This window comes from Physeter macrocephalus, chromosome 11 (genome assembly GCF_002837175.3).
Source record: "Physeter macrocephalus isolate SW-GA chromosome 11, ASM283717v5, whole genome shotgun sequence".
Classification (NCBI taxonomy): Eukaryota; Metazoa; Chordata; class Mammalia; order Artiodactyla; family Physeteridae; genus Physeter; species Physeter macrocephalus.
This window is the reverse complement of record NC_041224.1, coordinates 155,199,738-155,215,350: the sequence shown is the minus strand read 5'-3', so window position 1 is coordinate 155,215,350 and position 15,613 is coordinate 155,199,738. Positions and strand designations below refer to the sequence as shown.

General features: G+C 43.2%; 2 protein-coding genes across 4 annotated transcripts in view; one reads left to right on the top strand and one right to left on the bottom strand.

Annotated features, from left to right (window-relative positions):
* Positions 1-2,867, bottom strand: part of ZC2HC1C (zinc finger C2HC-type containing 1C) — a 12,335-nt gene extending 9,468 nt beyond the window's left edge. Inside the window, exons 1-2 of the mRNA XM_007117123.4 lie at positions 2,725-2,867; positions 529-1,876 (exon numbers count right to left, since the gene is read on the bottom strand). Coding sequence (XP_007117185.2) covers positions 529-1,857 — 1,329 coding nt within the window. The 5' untranslated portion in view covers positions 1,858-1,876; positions 2,725-2,867. The remainder of the gene's footprint in view (positions 1-528; positions 1,877-2,724) is intronic.
* A 97-nt stretch (positions 2,868-2,964) lies between these two features.
* Positions 2,965-15,331, top strand: ACYP1 (acylphosphatase 1). 3 transcript variants are annotated; one of them, XM_028496208.1, is made up of 4 exons: positions 3,214-3,283; positions 7,062-7,232; positions 7,644-7,741; positions 14,900-15,331. In XM_028496208.1, exons 3-4 carry the CDS (start codon positions 7,658-7,660, stop codon positions 15,113-15,115), a joined length of 300 nt encoding a protein of 99 aa, XP_028352009.1. In that variant the 5' UTR covers positions 3,214-3,283; positions 7,062-7,232; positions 7,644-7,657; the 3' UTR covers positions 15,116-15,331. The 3 variants fall into 3 exon arrangements, with proteins under 3 accessions (XP_054944599.1, XP_007117184.1, XP_028352009.1); XM_055088624.1 differs by lacking the exons at positions 7,062-7,232; positions 14,900-15,331 and adding an exon at positions 9,202-10,097 and having other exon boundaries at positions 2,965-3,283; positions 7,644-7,715; XM_007117122.2 differs by lacking the exon at positions 7,062-7,232 and having other exon boundaries at positions 2,975-3,283.
* The last annotated feature ends 282 nt before the right edge of the window (positions 15,332-15,613 follow it).

Below are 15,613 nucleotides of genomic sequence, written 5' to 3'. Positions count from 1 at the left end.
GGTACGCGGGGCCTCTCACTGTTGTGGCCTCTCCCATTGCGGAGCACAGGCTCCGGACGCACAGGCTCAGTGGCCATGGCTCGTGGGCCCAGCCGCTCCGCGGCATGTGGGATCTTCCCGGACCGGGGCACAAACCCGTGTCCCCTGCACCGGCAGGTGGACTCTCAACCACTGCGCCACCAGAGAAGCCCTGGACATATATTTTTTAAGTCTAGATTTTTGGAGTCATTCTGACCCAGATTTATATGCTGTCATTTAAGACTGTTTGTGATCTCAAGCAAGTTAACCTCTCTGACACTTGATTTTTGAACTGATAAAAGATAATGAAATCTTCACAGGGTTGTGGTGAGGATCATATGAAAAGCTCCCATCACTGTGACTGGCACACAGTAGTAATCAATAAATCAAACGTTAATTCTCACTTTCTCCCCATATGACACATGAAATTTTTTTAAAGAAAATGGATGAGGATATAACAGGCTCTTAAAATGATCCCCACTCAAGGCAAATCCATAAGGCCCTTGTTACCTTGACTGAGGCTGGTCCCTTCCAGTTCAAGTACTGCTCTAGCTCTGTGCCCTTGGCCCGGGCCCTGGAGGAATCAAACACTTTCCTCTTGGAACTTTGCATCCTGCGGCAGACGTTGGAGTGTTTCTCCAGCCTGAGCAAGAGAAACTTTCGGCCACAGTGGCTGCACTCGCCCAGTTCTGGCTCTTCAGTGGAACAGCTGGAGCCCGAGGAGTGTGGTGCCCTAGACGAGCTAGAATTGCTGGTGGACCTCCGCAAAGCACTGAGTGGCGCTTCTGAAGCTTGAGAAAACGTCTCCTTCAATCGCCCTGAGACTCGGTCTTGGATGTTGTTATTGCTTGCCACCAGTCTTTCCCTTTTGAGCTTCTGAATTCCATAATCAGAGAAATGGAATGGACTAGAACTTTCTTGAGACTGTCCCCAAGTTTCATCCTCTCCTGTGTCTCTACTGAAGACCTCCTCAGACATGAATTCTGGGGAGAAGATAGGTCTGTATGTGGTATTGCCATTGCCTTTAACTCTTCTCCCGGGGAGTACCATTCTCTGTAGCTCTCTTTTTTCATTTTCCTCAGCCTGTTCTTTTTCCTTCTGGATCCTTCTGAGTTCCTCCTCTGTCTTCTTCAGCTTTTCCCTCAGAAGAGTCTCTTTTCTGCAGATTTCCTCCTCTAAACTCTCCCCTGCAGCTTCTAGTCTTTGGATCTGCATCCACTCCATCCTGTTGGGGTTTGCCATGACCCTGTCCTCCTGACTGGCAGCAACTGTACCAACCACAGATGAATTCACCCAGTTCCTTGAACCAAAGCTACTGTATGAAAACTTTCTTGGCTCAGGGGGTCTTGGAGAGACATTCTGGTCCCCATCAGTGCCAGCCTCACCTGTACTATGGGGCTTCCGATGAAACACAGGTTTCAGTGGGTATGCCCGGTCCACCCCAACTCGCTTCTTTGCAAAGGGGATGAATTCCTGGTTATTTGCTTTGGGATACTGGGATTGAGGGCCTGGTGAGTAAAACAAACACTTTGCTTGGCCCTGGGGATTGCTTCTTGAATCTTGCTGGCTGATTCCAGCACAGCGGAGATAGGAGTAGCTCCGGGCTTTCGTGCAGGTGTTCCATTTGGGGTGAGTGTAGAGATTATCCAGTGTCACCTCTTGGTTGCTCAAAAGCTTCTGCTGGAAATTGTTCCTCGGGTGCCCCATAGAGGACCACTGGGAAGAGTCACCTTTTTCAGAGGGGTCTTGCTTAGCCGAGTGGAGCTCTGGAGCTTCCGTTTTATTATGTGGGAGCATAATGCCCACAGGCAGAGGCAGTGCCAACTGGAGACCAGCCATTCAGGGCGTGGACTGAAGCCTAGGGGAGATTTAAACCAGACATATGTGAGGAGTTTGTCTGAGGTTCACCTCGGCTGCTAAAGTAAATTGTTTCTACGTTTGTCCTACCCACATTTTCCCTTAGACTTCTTAGGGACAGTGGTGCTGGGTCTGCCAGAGCTTTCATTCAATAAGCATTTGGTGAACACTTATTATGTCTTGAGGGTGCTTATTAGGTCCTGAGGATAGAAAAAGTAATGTGATACAGGTGTTCCTGTCACCTGGCTTTCCTTTGTATCAGTACCAGCCTCTGCCATACACAGCATACTCTGTAGCAGGTGGAAAGAGCTATTGGACTGAAAGTCAGTTTTTAGGCCCTGTGACACAGGACAAGCAGCTTCCCCTCGCTGGCTCCAGTTTCTTCACCCGTAAACTGAGGGGTTCTCTCAGAGTTACAGGACTCGAATTTAGGGACCTTAGGACCCCGAGTCTAGCCCCATCATTTTATAGGTGAGAAAACTGCGGCCCATTGCTAAGTGACTGGCACAAAGAGCTCTCGGGGCTTCCCTCCTGCTGGAGCAATGCTTGACCCTAAAGAGCACAGCTGCTGCAGCTGAGGGCCTGCAGCAGGTGCCTGGCTGGCAAACCCTCACCCAAGGAGTCCCCGCGGCACAGACGGCAGCTCTGTAATCTGAGAGGCGGGGACCACCTGATCTGGCCGCCGCGGGGTTTAGATCCGGAACGCCTAAATCGCATTCTGTCCTGGAGGGCTCAGCCGGGAAGCCTCTACTGGAGACTCCGCTTTGGGGACAAGCCCTAGCTCTTCAGTCTGTCGGGCCCTTGGGAGGTCGAGGTGCTGACCCCATGTCTTCCCGCCCTTCCGCGTACCTGAGGCTCCCGGGGACAGCTCCTGCTCAGTGGAAACCCCAGGACTTAGTTTTCCCGACCACGCAACCTCCCTCCACCGACGGCCGCGCAGGCGCTCTTAGCTGGCCTCTGTTTTCCCCGTTGCCTGGAGACGGGAGAGCGTGGGCGCCCAGCCCCTCCTCGCCGCGAATTCCGCTGTGGGTGGGTGGGTGAGGCGTGCGCAAGCGCAGTCCGCACACCACCGGGCGCCGCCCCGGGCGGGGGCGCGGGCGCGGGCGCGGTCGACCAGGGTGTCGCCTGACCCGGTGTCCCGCCAACTCTGCAGCTCCGTCCAGCTCTGCCCTTAGGGGACGGGGGAATGGGGTGGGAGAGGCTTTTCTGGGGCTCCATCAAGGAGCTTGGATTTTTCTCAGAGCGATGGTCTCAGATCCTGGGGTGTGCCCTTCTCTGGCAAAAGACGGAGCGCCTAGATGTGCCCTCAAGTCATTCTGCCGCAGGATTCCGGTGTCTGCCCCCTTAGCGGGAGTGGGCCTGCTGATAACCTTTCTTAGCACGTTCGGCTGCCTTGTACGGGCCCCAGGTACGGCTGTATACTATCTCTCCATGCTTTTCCTCGCAAATAGTTTGAAGCTTGCGTCAAATTTTAGCAGCTCGGCTAGGTTTTGCTACGCAGAAGGGGGAAGTTCTTGTAGCCAATCTAATTATTATGATATAATGTTTTACTCTCACGTGGTAACTCTGGCCCTGTCTTCTTAGGGCCCAAGAATGACTCAGACAAGTGTAATGATAATAAAGTTAACTATCAGATCGAAAATGCTCAGTATAACCTGGTTTCAACACTAAAGATACTCCATAACTTGCTAACGTCAGAAGAGAGTTTATTTGTCTTCATACTTCAGTTCATTTGTGTAAGCTGTTTGGAACAGGCAGCTTACTTTTTTCCCTGTAACTACTTAAAAGATTCATGCACATGGAAAATAATATAGACAGCAGTGGTTGGTGTTAATACTTCAACATGTCATAATACAGCTTTTACATGTTATAAAGAAATGCCTTGGTGGTGCTCCAAGGCAGTCCTTTTATGCCTTGTTTTCTTTCCTAGTTGACTCTCCACTGCCTTCTCTATGTATGCATTTCCAGACATTTCCCACTCTTCTCAAGGTCCCAATTATCTCAGCATGGGGCTTGCCTGTCATCAACTCCAGAAGCTCCCCTCCAGCCTGGCAGAATTTCCCAGGGTGCCTCCCTCCATCTTGACTACTTTCCCTCTTGTTTATGGGAAGAAGAATCTTTGTCTTTCCTTGAGTTCTCTTGACTTAGTCCCTTTCAGTACCCTCCAGGAATTGACTCACTTTACCCCTGCATCTTGTTAACTTCAAGTTATATCTATCCACACACTCTTCTGTGGTTTTAAAATATGCTTAACTTTGCCCTGCACAAAAAGCCTCATTTCCCTTGACCGCACCTTTCACCTTAGGGTCCCATTCCTTTCTCCTCTTCTCCACTTCTTAATAGAAAACTTTACATTTCCTGCCCCTACTTCCTCGACTCCCCCTCATTGTCCAGTCCATTGTGGTCTGGTTCCCCTCTGTCCGCTTTATTTAACTGCTAGGCTACCAGTGACCTTCCAATGACCCTAAAGACCAAAGCTGCTATTTCTTCAGCCTACTCATTTGACAATGATTTTTCTCTCCGTTGGAACTCTCTTCTCACTTGCTCCTGTGTGCCTTCTTGGTTTCTTCTTTCATGTCCTTGCATTTATGTCTTTTCCTCACCTGCCCCCCAAATGTAGGTGTTCTCCAAGGCCCTCGTATTTCTCATATAAATGTAGTTTCAGACATTCTCTTCCTTAATGATTTCAGCCAAATGCTGAAATTTCAGGTCTCACCTATGTTTAAATGATATCTTGCTTAGTTCTCTCTCCTTAATTACGGACTCAAATTTCCAAATTCCCGTATAGCACTTGCACATGAATGTTCCTTAGGAACCACAAACTCAATATGACAGAAAACGAAGTTGTGATCACCTCCGAATTCCCCAGTCTACTTCTCCAGTGTTCCCTCTCATGCTGAAAGCATCAGTCATCTTCTACTCCTCCTACTTTGTCACCCCCTCTCCCTAACTGGTCAGCAGGCTCTGTTGAAGTTACTCTGCAATGTCTCTTATATATGTCCCCTCCTTTACATGTCTACTAGGTGAGTGTCTTCCTCACTTCTCACTGGGATGGCACCACTCTCCTAACTGCTATTCATCTGCTCCCCAAACCTATCCTTCTGGCTGCTGCCAGAATAATTATCCTGAATACTTCTGACCCCGTAATTCTCCTACCCAGTGGCTTCTTCTTTACCTATAGGATAAAGTTGAAACGTGTAACTTAGCATGGTATTTCAGCTTGCCAGATTAGGTCCAGCCTGCCTTTCCAGTCTTGCCTCCCCAGAGGCTAGCCCATGGCATCTGAACCTTGGCTGTGCTTTAGGACTACCTGGAAAGCAATTTCTGGGAGTGAGGCCTGGGTATCAGTATTTTACAAAGCTTTCCCCAAGGTCCTAATGTGCAGCCAGGGTTGAGAAACCCTGGTCCAGCCACACCTGACTACTTGCGCTTTCTTACCTCAGTGGCCTTACTCCAAGCTCCACGTACTGCGAGGTGGCGGAGCATAGCGTTCATGGGAGTAGGTTCTGTACTCAGACTGCTTGGAACTAAATCCCAGCTCCATCACTTACTGTTTGTGGTTGTGTAACCTCGGGTAATATGCTGGTTCCTCCAAGAATGCTTTCCCAGTCTTCCCAGCCAGAATGAATCTCTTTGCTCCTTTGTGTTCTCATAATATTTTCTGTCCTTGTTATAGCACAGGGCTGGCTCATGATAAGCTCTCAATGGATGCTTGTGGAATTGAATTAGCATGTTGTGCATTGTATTGTCATCATTTGCACGCGTATTTGTCCCTTACACTAAATAAAAAACTCTTTGAGGGCAAGATTATATACCATCCATCTTTGTATATCCTGCAGTGTATATACATAGTAGATACTCAATAGGTTAATTCTACAGAGAAACTAGTTTTTAAAAAATAAATTTTAAATAACATCAGCCAGTTACTCTGTTCAGCATTATATTCAAATATTACCAAGCATAACAATTCAGTTCAGCTTCCCACCCCACTCCCACCCCAACGCCAGCACTGAGGTTATATGATGCTCCAGGATCTGGATCCTCACTTTGTAGTGGGGAACTAATGGAATAATGAATCTCCATGGCTTCCATTGCAAATCCATCTCACCTTGCCAAGTCTGCCATCCTGGCATATTCACAGATGGAATCTTATGTTATGAAGGGATGTAAGGTACACAAGCACTCCAAAGAACAACAATAAACACCACAGTTTTCCTTCATACACATTCTTAATCTTAAGGGTATCTGTACTCAAATGCCTTCAAGGTGACCCTACTTTTTTTTAAATTAATTTTTATTGGAGTATAGTTGCTTTACAGTGTTGTGTTAGTTTCTACTGTACAGCAAAATGAATCAGCTATACATATACATATGTCCCCTCTTTTTTCGTTTTCCTTCCCATTTAGGTCACCACAGTGCATTAAGTAGAGTTCCCTGTGCTATACAGTATGTTCTCATTAGTTATCTATAAGGTGACCCTATTTTTAACAATCATCACCCACAACTCCCCTTGACAATTCCCTTCTCCCAAAAGAAATTCATGCAACTTGGTCACTTGGCTTAGATGGACTGATTCAGTTGTGATGATGGGTTATTTTGCTTGTGCTTGTGGTTGATGGATTGATTGCTTTAGATAAGCATTGTTTGTAGTTTTCTTAGTAAGGTAGACTCTGGTGGGCCGCTTCCAGAATCACAGAGGGAGAAATAACCTCCCCTGGGACCTCCTATACACTTATCTCCGCTGCTACCAATTCCAGACTTAGGTATGACTCAGAATTGGAGGAGAACTGAGAAAAAGGGCAGAAAAGTTGTATGTCTTCTATTTAATTTGTTTGTTTGTTTGTTTATGATGTTTAGTGTTTATCATCTGTCTCCAGAATTTAATCTTCTCCGGTCCAGGGATCCTTTTGTTCATTAACGTATGTCAACCACCTAGAACTGTGCCTGGCACACAGAGGCTCTCAGTAAATATTTACAGAATGATTGGATTTATCTCAAGTGTTTCTTCGTCTTTGTCTTTATCCCCTCGAGAAAATGAAAAAAGGCGTGCGCTTAGTGACCGAGGTGGGGTGAGGGCTCGGTCTGTAGAATTGTAGCCGAGACCCTGGACAGATCCCGCCCCGCCCCGCCAATCGGAGGCTCTGGAGCTACTAGACACTGTGGCGTCCCGAAATCCCACCCTCTAGGCGGGCTCTGGGCCGAGCGTGCCGTGCGTGATTGGCCGGAGGAGGTGATGGGCATGAGAGACAGCGAAGGAGGAGCCGCGTTCTAAGCTACCGGCGCGGCGGTTACGCAACCGGGGGAATCGTTGGCCTGGTGGTCTCCGGGGTAGTCAACCCGAGGGGAGGACGAGGAGAGTGAGTCTGGGACAGGGCCCCGGGGCGTGCCCATCAGTTTGATTAGCCCTAAAATATTAATAGGAGGGCATTCTGGTGGGGGCGCGGAAGCCAGGTTCGCGTGGGAAGAGGGAGGGATGGAGAGGGAGCGGGACCGGGGATGGGTGTAGGGAGGTAACTGGATAAGCAGGTAATTGCCCCAAAAGAGGCCTCTGTGGGCTCCCTTGCCCGGGTGTCTTCCTGTTAACTTCACACACCCGCGCTTACACGTGACCGCTTACTTACTCCGAAGTACTGGCACCTTAAGGTCAGGGAGAGGTCATAGTGGTCAACGATGGAGAGCTGTGTGTGTGACCCATTCTGCCTCAGGATTGGGGGTCCGGGAATAGGATAATGAGTCCTTTACTTTTCTGCTTTCATGGTCTCTGACAGGTCTGAGCGTGAGTATGGCAGAAGGGGACACCCTGATATCAGTGGATTATGAAGTTTTTGGGAAAGTGCAAGGTGTGTTTTTCCGCAAGTACACTCAGGTATGTGGCTTACAGGCTTTGGGGACATACCTAGGTTATGAGCATGGGAACAAGAGACATGTTCCTGAAAAATATGCATTGGAGAAGCTTTCTATTTGGTAGCTGGATGGCAAAGAGGTGGTTTGTAAAACAATGGGTATGAAAATGCTTTGCAGTGGGTAAAACACAATGCAAATGGAAAATTTGTCTACTGTTATTATTGGTCTTTGCTAACAGTAGTACTTGAGTACCTAGACACATATGGATGAGCTTCTCTTTTCCAAAGGGGAATAGAGGGCTTCACCAGTTCTCCCTGTTGTGGCATCATCAAACCAAGTTACAATTCTTGTAGGAAAGTTAACATTGATCAAAGAGATGGCATTTAAGTGAACTTGTGACATTGAATGCTTCCTCTGCAGCTGCTGCATTTTCTTCAGACCTCTTTCCTTTTTCAACCTCTCCCATTCCCCTATGTAATTCCTTTCCGCTCATTTTAGCTTTTAGAGAACAATTACCTTTTCCAGGTGAAGCTTTTCTAATGAAAATACTTTATCCATTCCAGGGTAAGTAATGGTAACATTGAACATGGAGGCTGGTATTCCTATTTGATATTAGGGAGTAGTCGAGGGGATGAACAAACTATTGACAGCCTCTGTCTTAGTATCACTAATCCTCCCTCAATGGGCACACACAGATGCAATCTCAGTTTGCCTTCTGTCTTCTATAGAGGGGTATCAGGCTATTGCCTTCCCAATGTATCTCCAACCCCAAAGATACTGAGTTAAGACTGCAGAACTTGCCAAGTGTCACATTCCTGGGACTGTGGTACTTAAAATTCAAACCTGAATCTTTGGAATATGAATGTTAAATATCACTACCTCTTTTTCCAATTACTTGAAAATCATTTCCTCCTTTTTCATGCTCCTATATGAAGTGCCTATTGGAAAAAAAGAATTACTGAAAGTCATAGCAAGAGCTATGTTCCAATTAGCTTTGCTACCAATTATGTATGGTAAGTTCCTGTGATTTAGTAAATGGAGGTGGCAGCCTCAAAGATTAATTAAAGTTGTTGAGCGAAAAGGACCAGATGGCAGTATACTCCATCTTTCTCTACTGCGCCTCCCACCCCTCAATTTAAAGAGAAAATAGAAGAATGCAGAAAAACAAATATTGATTTGGAAAACTGCAAGGAAAATGTCATCCTTTTTTTCCCCTTAATTAGACTTGTAGCTTATTTTTGACTACTTATAATCATTTTATTATATATGTTAATTTTAACAATTATTTTGTTTTGCTACAGTCTTTTTATGTGTTGATATCATCTAGCCTCTTAATTAAATTCCATCACTCCTACAATGAGTGATGAGAATACTTGAAGGGATTTTTTTTTTTAAGTTGGAATATAATTCACATTCCATAAAATTCACCCTTTTGGGACTTCCCTGGTGGTCCAGTGGTTAAGAATCCACCTTCCAATGCAGGAGACATGGGTTCCATCCCTGGTCGGGGAACTAAGATCCCACATGCCGCGGGGCAACTAAGCCCACTCGCCGCAACTACGGAGCCCGTGCACCACAACTACAGAGCCCACATGCTCTGGAGCCCGCACGCCACAACTAGAGAGAAGCCCGCGCACCACAACGAAGAGCCCCTGCGCTGCAACGAAGATCCCGCCTAAGGCAACTAAGACCCAACGCAGCCAAAAATAAATAAATTAATTAATTTTAAAAATTCACCCTTTTAAAGTGTATAATACAGGTCTTCCCTGGTGGTGCAGTGGTTAAGAATCCGCCTGCCAATGCAGGGGACACAGGTTCGAGCCCTGGTCCGGGAAGATCCCACATGCCGCAGAGCACTAAGCCCGTGCGCTGCAACTACTGAGGCTGTGCTCTAGAGCCTGCGAGCCACAACTACCAAAGCCCGCGTGCCTAGAGCCCGTGCTCCACAACAGGAGAAGCCACTGCAATGAGAAGCCTGCGCACCACAACAAAGAGTAGCCCCCGCTCGCTGCAACTAGAGAAAGCTCACACGCAGCACTGAAGACCCAACGCAGCCAAAAAATAATAATAATTAAATAAATAATAAATAAATTTATTATTTTAAGTGTATAATACAGTGGTTTTTTAGTATTCATAAAGATGTACACTAATTCCAGAACATTTTATCACCCCAAAAAGAAACCCCACATCCATTAGCACTCACTCTTCATCCCCTCAGCCCCTTGCAACCACTAACCTCATTTCTATCTCTATGGATTTGCCTATTCTGGACATTTAATGTAAATGGAATCATACAATATGTGGCCTTTTGTGTTTGGCTTCTTTCACTTGACATGTTTTCAAGATTTATCCATGTTGTAGCTTATATCAGTACTTCATTTCTTTTTTTTTTTAACTTCATTTCTTTTTATGGCTGGGTAATATTCCATTGTATGGGGAATTCCCTGACAGTCCAGTGGTTAGGACTCGGCGCTTTCACTGCCAGGGCCTGGGTTCAATCCCTGGTTGGGGAACTAAGATCCCACAAGCCTCGCGGTGTGGCCAAATAAATAAATAATAAAATAATTGTTTACAAAAATATTCCACTGTATGGATATAACACATTGTATATATCCAATCATCAATTCATGGACATTTAGGTTGTTTCTACTTTTTAGCTATTATAAATAATGATGCTGTGAACATTTATGTACCTGTTTTTATGTAAACATTGTTTTCAATTCCCTTGGGTATATATACCTAGGAGTAGATTGTTGGGTCACATGATAACTCCATGTATAACTTTTTGAGGAACTGCCAAAGCAGTTTTCCAAAGCAGCTGCACCAGTTTACAGTCCCACTATCAATGCATGAGAATTCCAATTTCTCCGAATTGTCAACAATTGTTGTTGTCTGTCTTCTTTATTATAGCCATCCTGGTGAGTGTGAAGTGGTATCTCATTGTGGTTTTCTGTTGTTTTTTGTTTTGAGGTATCAATGAATTTAAAAGGATTTAAGTCATATAAAGCATGTTCTCCTATGACCATAATGAAACTAAACTGCCATCAATAACAGAAAACTGGAAAATTCCCAAATATTTTGAAACTATAGAACACATTTTTTTAATTGTGGTAAAATATATATAATGTAAAATTTGCCATTTTAACCATTTTGAGTGTACAGTTCGGTGACCTTAAGTACATTCATATTGTTGTGGTACCATCACCATCATCCATCCACAGAACTCTTTTCATCTTGCAAAGCTGAAACTCTGTGCTCATTAAACAGTAACTCCTGATTCCCCCTTCCCTAGCCCCTGGCAGTTACAGTTCTACTTTCTGTCTCTATGAATTTGACTACTCTAGGTAACTCATATAAGTAGAATCATATAGGATTTGGTTTTTTTCCTGACTTGCTTATTTCACTAGCATAACATCCTTAAGAGTCATCCATGTTGTAGCATCTGTTCAAATTTCCTTCCTTTTTAAGGCTCTGCAATATTCTGGTGTATGTGTATACCCTCATTGTGGTTTTGTTTGCCATCTCATGATTAATGATGTTGAACATCTTTTCATGTGCTTATTGGCACATGAAAGAAGATATTTCTTCTTTGGAGAAATGTCTCCAAACCCTTTGCCCATTTTTTAAAAATAAAAATTTATTTATTTATTTTTGGCTGCTTTGGGTCTTAGTTGCTGCACGCGGGCTTTCTCTAGTTGTGGTGAGCAGGGGCTACTCTCTGTTGTGGTGCGCGGGCTTCTCATTGCAGTGGCTTTTCTTGTTGCAGAGCATGTGTAGGCGCGTGGGCTTCAGTAGTTGTGGCACGTGGGCTCAGTAGTTGTGGCTCGCGGGCTCTAGAGCACAGGCTCAGTAGTTGTGGCACACAGGCTCCGCAGCATGTGGGATCTTCTCAGACCAGGGCTCGAACCCGTGTCCCCTGCATTGGCAGGCGGATTCTTAACCAGTGCGCCACTAGGGAAGCCTTTTAATACATCTTTATTGGAGTGTAATTGCTTCACAATACCTTGTTAGTTTCATTTGCACAACAAAGCGAATCAGCCACACCCATACACACACGTCCCCACATCCCTGCCCTCTTGAGCCTCCCTCCCATCCTCCTTATCCCGACACTCTAGGTCATCGCAAAGCACCGAGCTGATCTCCCTGTGCTATGCTGCTGCTTCCCACCAGCCAACTATTTAACATTCCGTAGTGTATATACGTCGATGCTACTCTCACTTCACCCCAGCTTTGCCCTCCCACCCCATGTCATCAAGTCCATTCTCTATGTCTACCTCTTTATTCCTGCCCTGCAACTAGGTTCATCAGTACCATTTTTTTTTTTAGATTCCATCTGTATGCGTTAGCATACGGTATTTGTTTTTTTCATTCTGATTTACTTCACTCTGTATGACAGACTCTAGGTCCATCCACCTCACTACAAATAACTCAATTTCATTTCATTTATGGCTGAGTAATATTCCATTGTATATATGTGCCACATCTATGGAAAACAGTATGGAGGTTCCTTAAAAAACTAAAAATAGAACTACCATATGACCCAGCAATCCCACTACTGGGCATATACCCTGAGAAAACCATAATTGAAAAAGAGACGTGCACCACAGTGTTCATTGCAGCACTATTTACAATAGCCAGGACATGGAACCAACCTAAATGTCCATTGATATATCATGCGCAGTTTTTGATTACTAATTCAATCTCTTGTTATAGGTCTATTCAGATTTTCTAGTTCTTCTTAATTCAGTTTCTGTAGTTTTTGAGTCTTTTTAGGTATCTGCTCTTTTAATCTAAGTTATCTAATTTGTTAGAATACAACTGTTCATATTATTCCCTTATTATCCTTTTTTTTTTGTAAGGGTTGGTGGTAATGTCCCCTCTTTCATTTCTGATTTTAGTACTTTGAGCCTTCTCTCTTTTTTTAATTGATCAGGCTAGCTTAAGGTTTGACAACTTTGTTGGTCTTCTTAAAGAATCAACTTTTGGTTTCATTTATTTTTTTCTTTCTTCCTGCTTTCCTTCCTTCCTTCCTTTCTTTTTTCTATCTCTATTAACTCCTGCTCTAATCTTTATTATTTCCTTTTTTCTGCTTGTTTTGGATTCGGTTTGCTCTTCTCTTTCTATTTTCCTAAGGTGGAAGTCTAGGTTATTGGTTTGAGGGTACTTTCTTCTTACATTGAGACTAGAGTTGGTGATTATATTCGTTAAAATGTTTCCAGATGACCATCCAAGCAGAAATATTATTATGAGGGAGAATTAGCTTTTTGGAATTTTCTTAGCAGAAAACACTGCTTACTTGTTTAGATATATATTCAAAACTGAACATGACTCAGCAACATTATGTTATCATTTAAAAATAAAAACAGGGACTTCCTGATGGCACAGTGGAAAAGACTCCGTGCTCCCAATACAAGGGGCCTGGGTTCGATCCCTGGTCAGGAAACTAGATCCCACATTAATGCTACAACTAAGAGTTCACATGCCACAACTAAGGAGCTGGTGAGCTACAACTAAGGAGCCCACCTGCCGCAACTAAGACCCGGCGCAACCAAATAAATAAATAAATAAATATACATATATATATATATATATATGTGCATGTGTGTGTGTATATATATATATATATATAATAACAGAATCGAGTGCACAAATAAAACCCATAGGAAATCCCCATTCTCAACACCAGTCAAAGTTGGGAGTGTTTTGTTCACTCTCAGAGTTCAGATAAATCATATTGCAATTTAAAATTTAAATAAATGTTTTGAGCAGTACTATTATAACCTCCTGCTCAAAACTCAACACAATCATTCCTATAGCTAATTACCATATAAGATAACTAAGAACTAGGGATAGCCCATTCCCCTAGGTTAATATGAAGTAGAAGAGTGCAGTTGTTACACAAAGTCAGCTGGATGTGGAGTCTTATTCAAATCCATTCTCTGCATTCTTTTTTAATGCCACAGTCTACAACACTCAATCATGCTGTAGGTATCTCTTATTTTTCTTCATTCCTTAATTTCCTCTGTATCCTTTAAACTGTTATTTATTTGACCAAAGTCTCTTTTGTTCATTATGCAAACATGTCTTTGCTTTGAACATAACTGATTTGATGACTACTTCAGTTCCTCATCAAACATAGTTTTGCTATGCATAACATTTTCTTTGGCCAACTCCAGTAATTTCCCATATTTACTAGGTCTCTAGTCTGTCATTTGGACGTGGAATCAAGTTAACTCCCGTTTTCGATTGTAATCTAACCCCTTCTATTTAGATAGAATGTAACAATCAATAACTTTTATAATATCCTTAATTGGAAAATTTACAAAAATAAAATTGCCTCTAAAGCATTGCTACCTTTCCCCAATTTTCAGTCATTCCACAGTTAATGATTTAAAGGAAAGAGCATTGGAAAGTCTAAGAAAAGAGCAACTACAGTGATTAGATGATTTTTGTAAGCTTATGCAACATTAAAGACATTGTGATTATTTAGACAGAAGAAAGTCAAGTGAAAACAATAGTTAATGTAGTCTCATGAAACTTTGGTGTTTAGAGGCTGATCATCAGCTGCTTTTTCCTTCTCTAGGAGGATGAGAGAAAGTGGGCTTTGGATGCAACATAAAGACCTTGGGTTAGACAGTTTCTTTACAGTGAGAACAATGGATTGCATTGCCCAGGAAATTGTAAAATACTCTCTAATGATCTTTAAAGAGATATTGGACACTTAATCATCTGGATTTGTTTAGGTGTGGTCTTGGTTAAAGAAAAAAAGAAGGATCAAATAGCTTCATGCTTTTTCTAGTTAATATACCCAGTAGATTCTTGATTAGGAGACAAGATATATTCCAGTATCCTAACAACAATCAGCCTAAGGGAATCATTTTGAAAGCATCTGATTTGATCTTAAATCTTTAGTACTTAACCAAATTGACGACATAGTGAAAAATTCTGGTGCCTGGTTTTATAGGGTGGAAGAAGGAAATGGAGTCAAGTGGTCAACACTGCATGTTAAGATCAGCAATGAGATTCTCCTTGCTGTAGTTCTGTTTTGACTGTTCTGGACAATATCAAATTAGTTTCAGTGGCTTGATTCTAGGCCAAGATTCTGGCAAGAGATTGTAGTCTAATTTTGTTTTGTTCAATCTCACTGGATTTCTCCCTCTTGCCTTTTTCTCTCCCTTAGGCTGAGGGTAAAAAGCTCGGATTAGTAGGCTGGGTCCAGAACACTGACCAGGGCACAGTGCAAGGACAATTGCAAGGTCCCACCTCCAAAGTACGTCATATGCAGGAATGGCTTGAGACAAGAGGAAGTCCCAAATCACACATTGACAAAGCAAGCTTCAACAATGAGAAAGTCATCTTAAAGTTGGATTACTCAGATTTCCAAATTGTGAAATAACGGTCTGAATTTAAATTTTCCAAGATACTCAGTGGTTTTGTTTTTTTATTTTTAATAGTGATAGAATTATTCTGTGTTCAATATTAGAATTTGTCAGTAAGTTATTTTAGTATCAGATATTTGATGGTTACTGTATATTATGTGTATGATGGAAGGATTACAACTGTACACAATTCTAATCAATAAAAACACAGAACCTTCTGTGTAGGATACTTATTTTCTTTTTGGTAAACTTCATTTGGGCAAAATAAGAGGTATTTACTTAATAAACATCTTTGGGAAGAGAATTTTGAGGTAATTTAAAGAAGTTTGAAAGAAAAAGCAGTTACTTGTAATCATTTCTTTTTAATAGTTTCCATGAACTTTTCTTCAGGAAATTGCACCTAATAAGAACAAATACCACAAGTTCAATTTGTTAGCTGTTCAAATGATATTTTGGACGAAATGTTTTCATTTTCTGGAGTTTCTGCTGTCATTCCTGTCCTCTGCGTAAGGAAT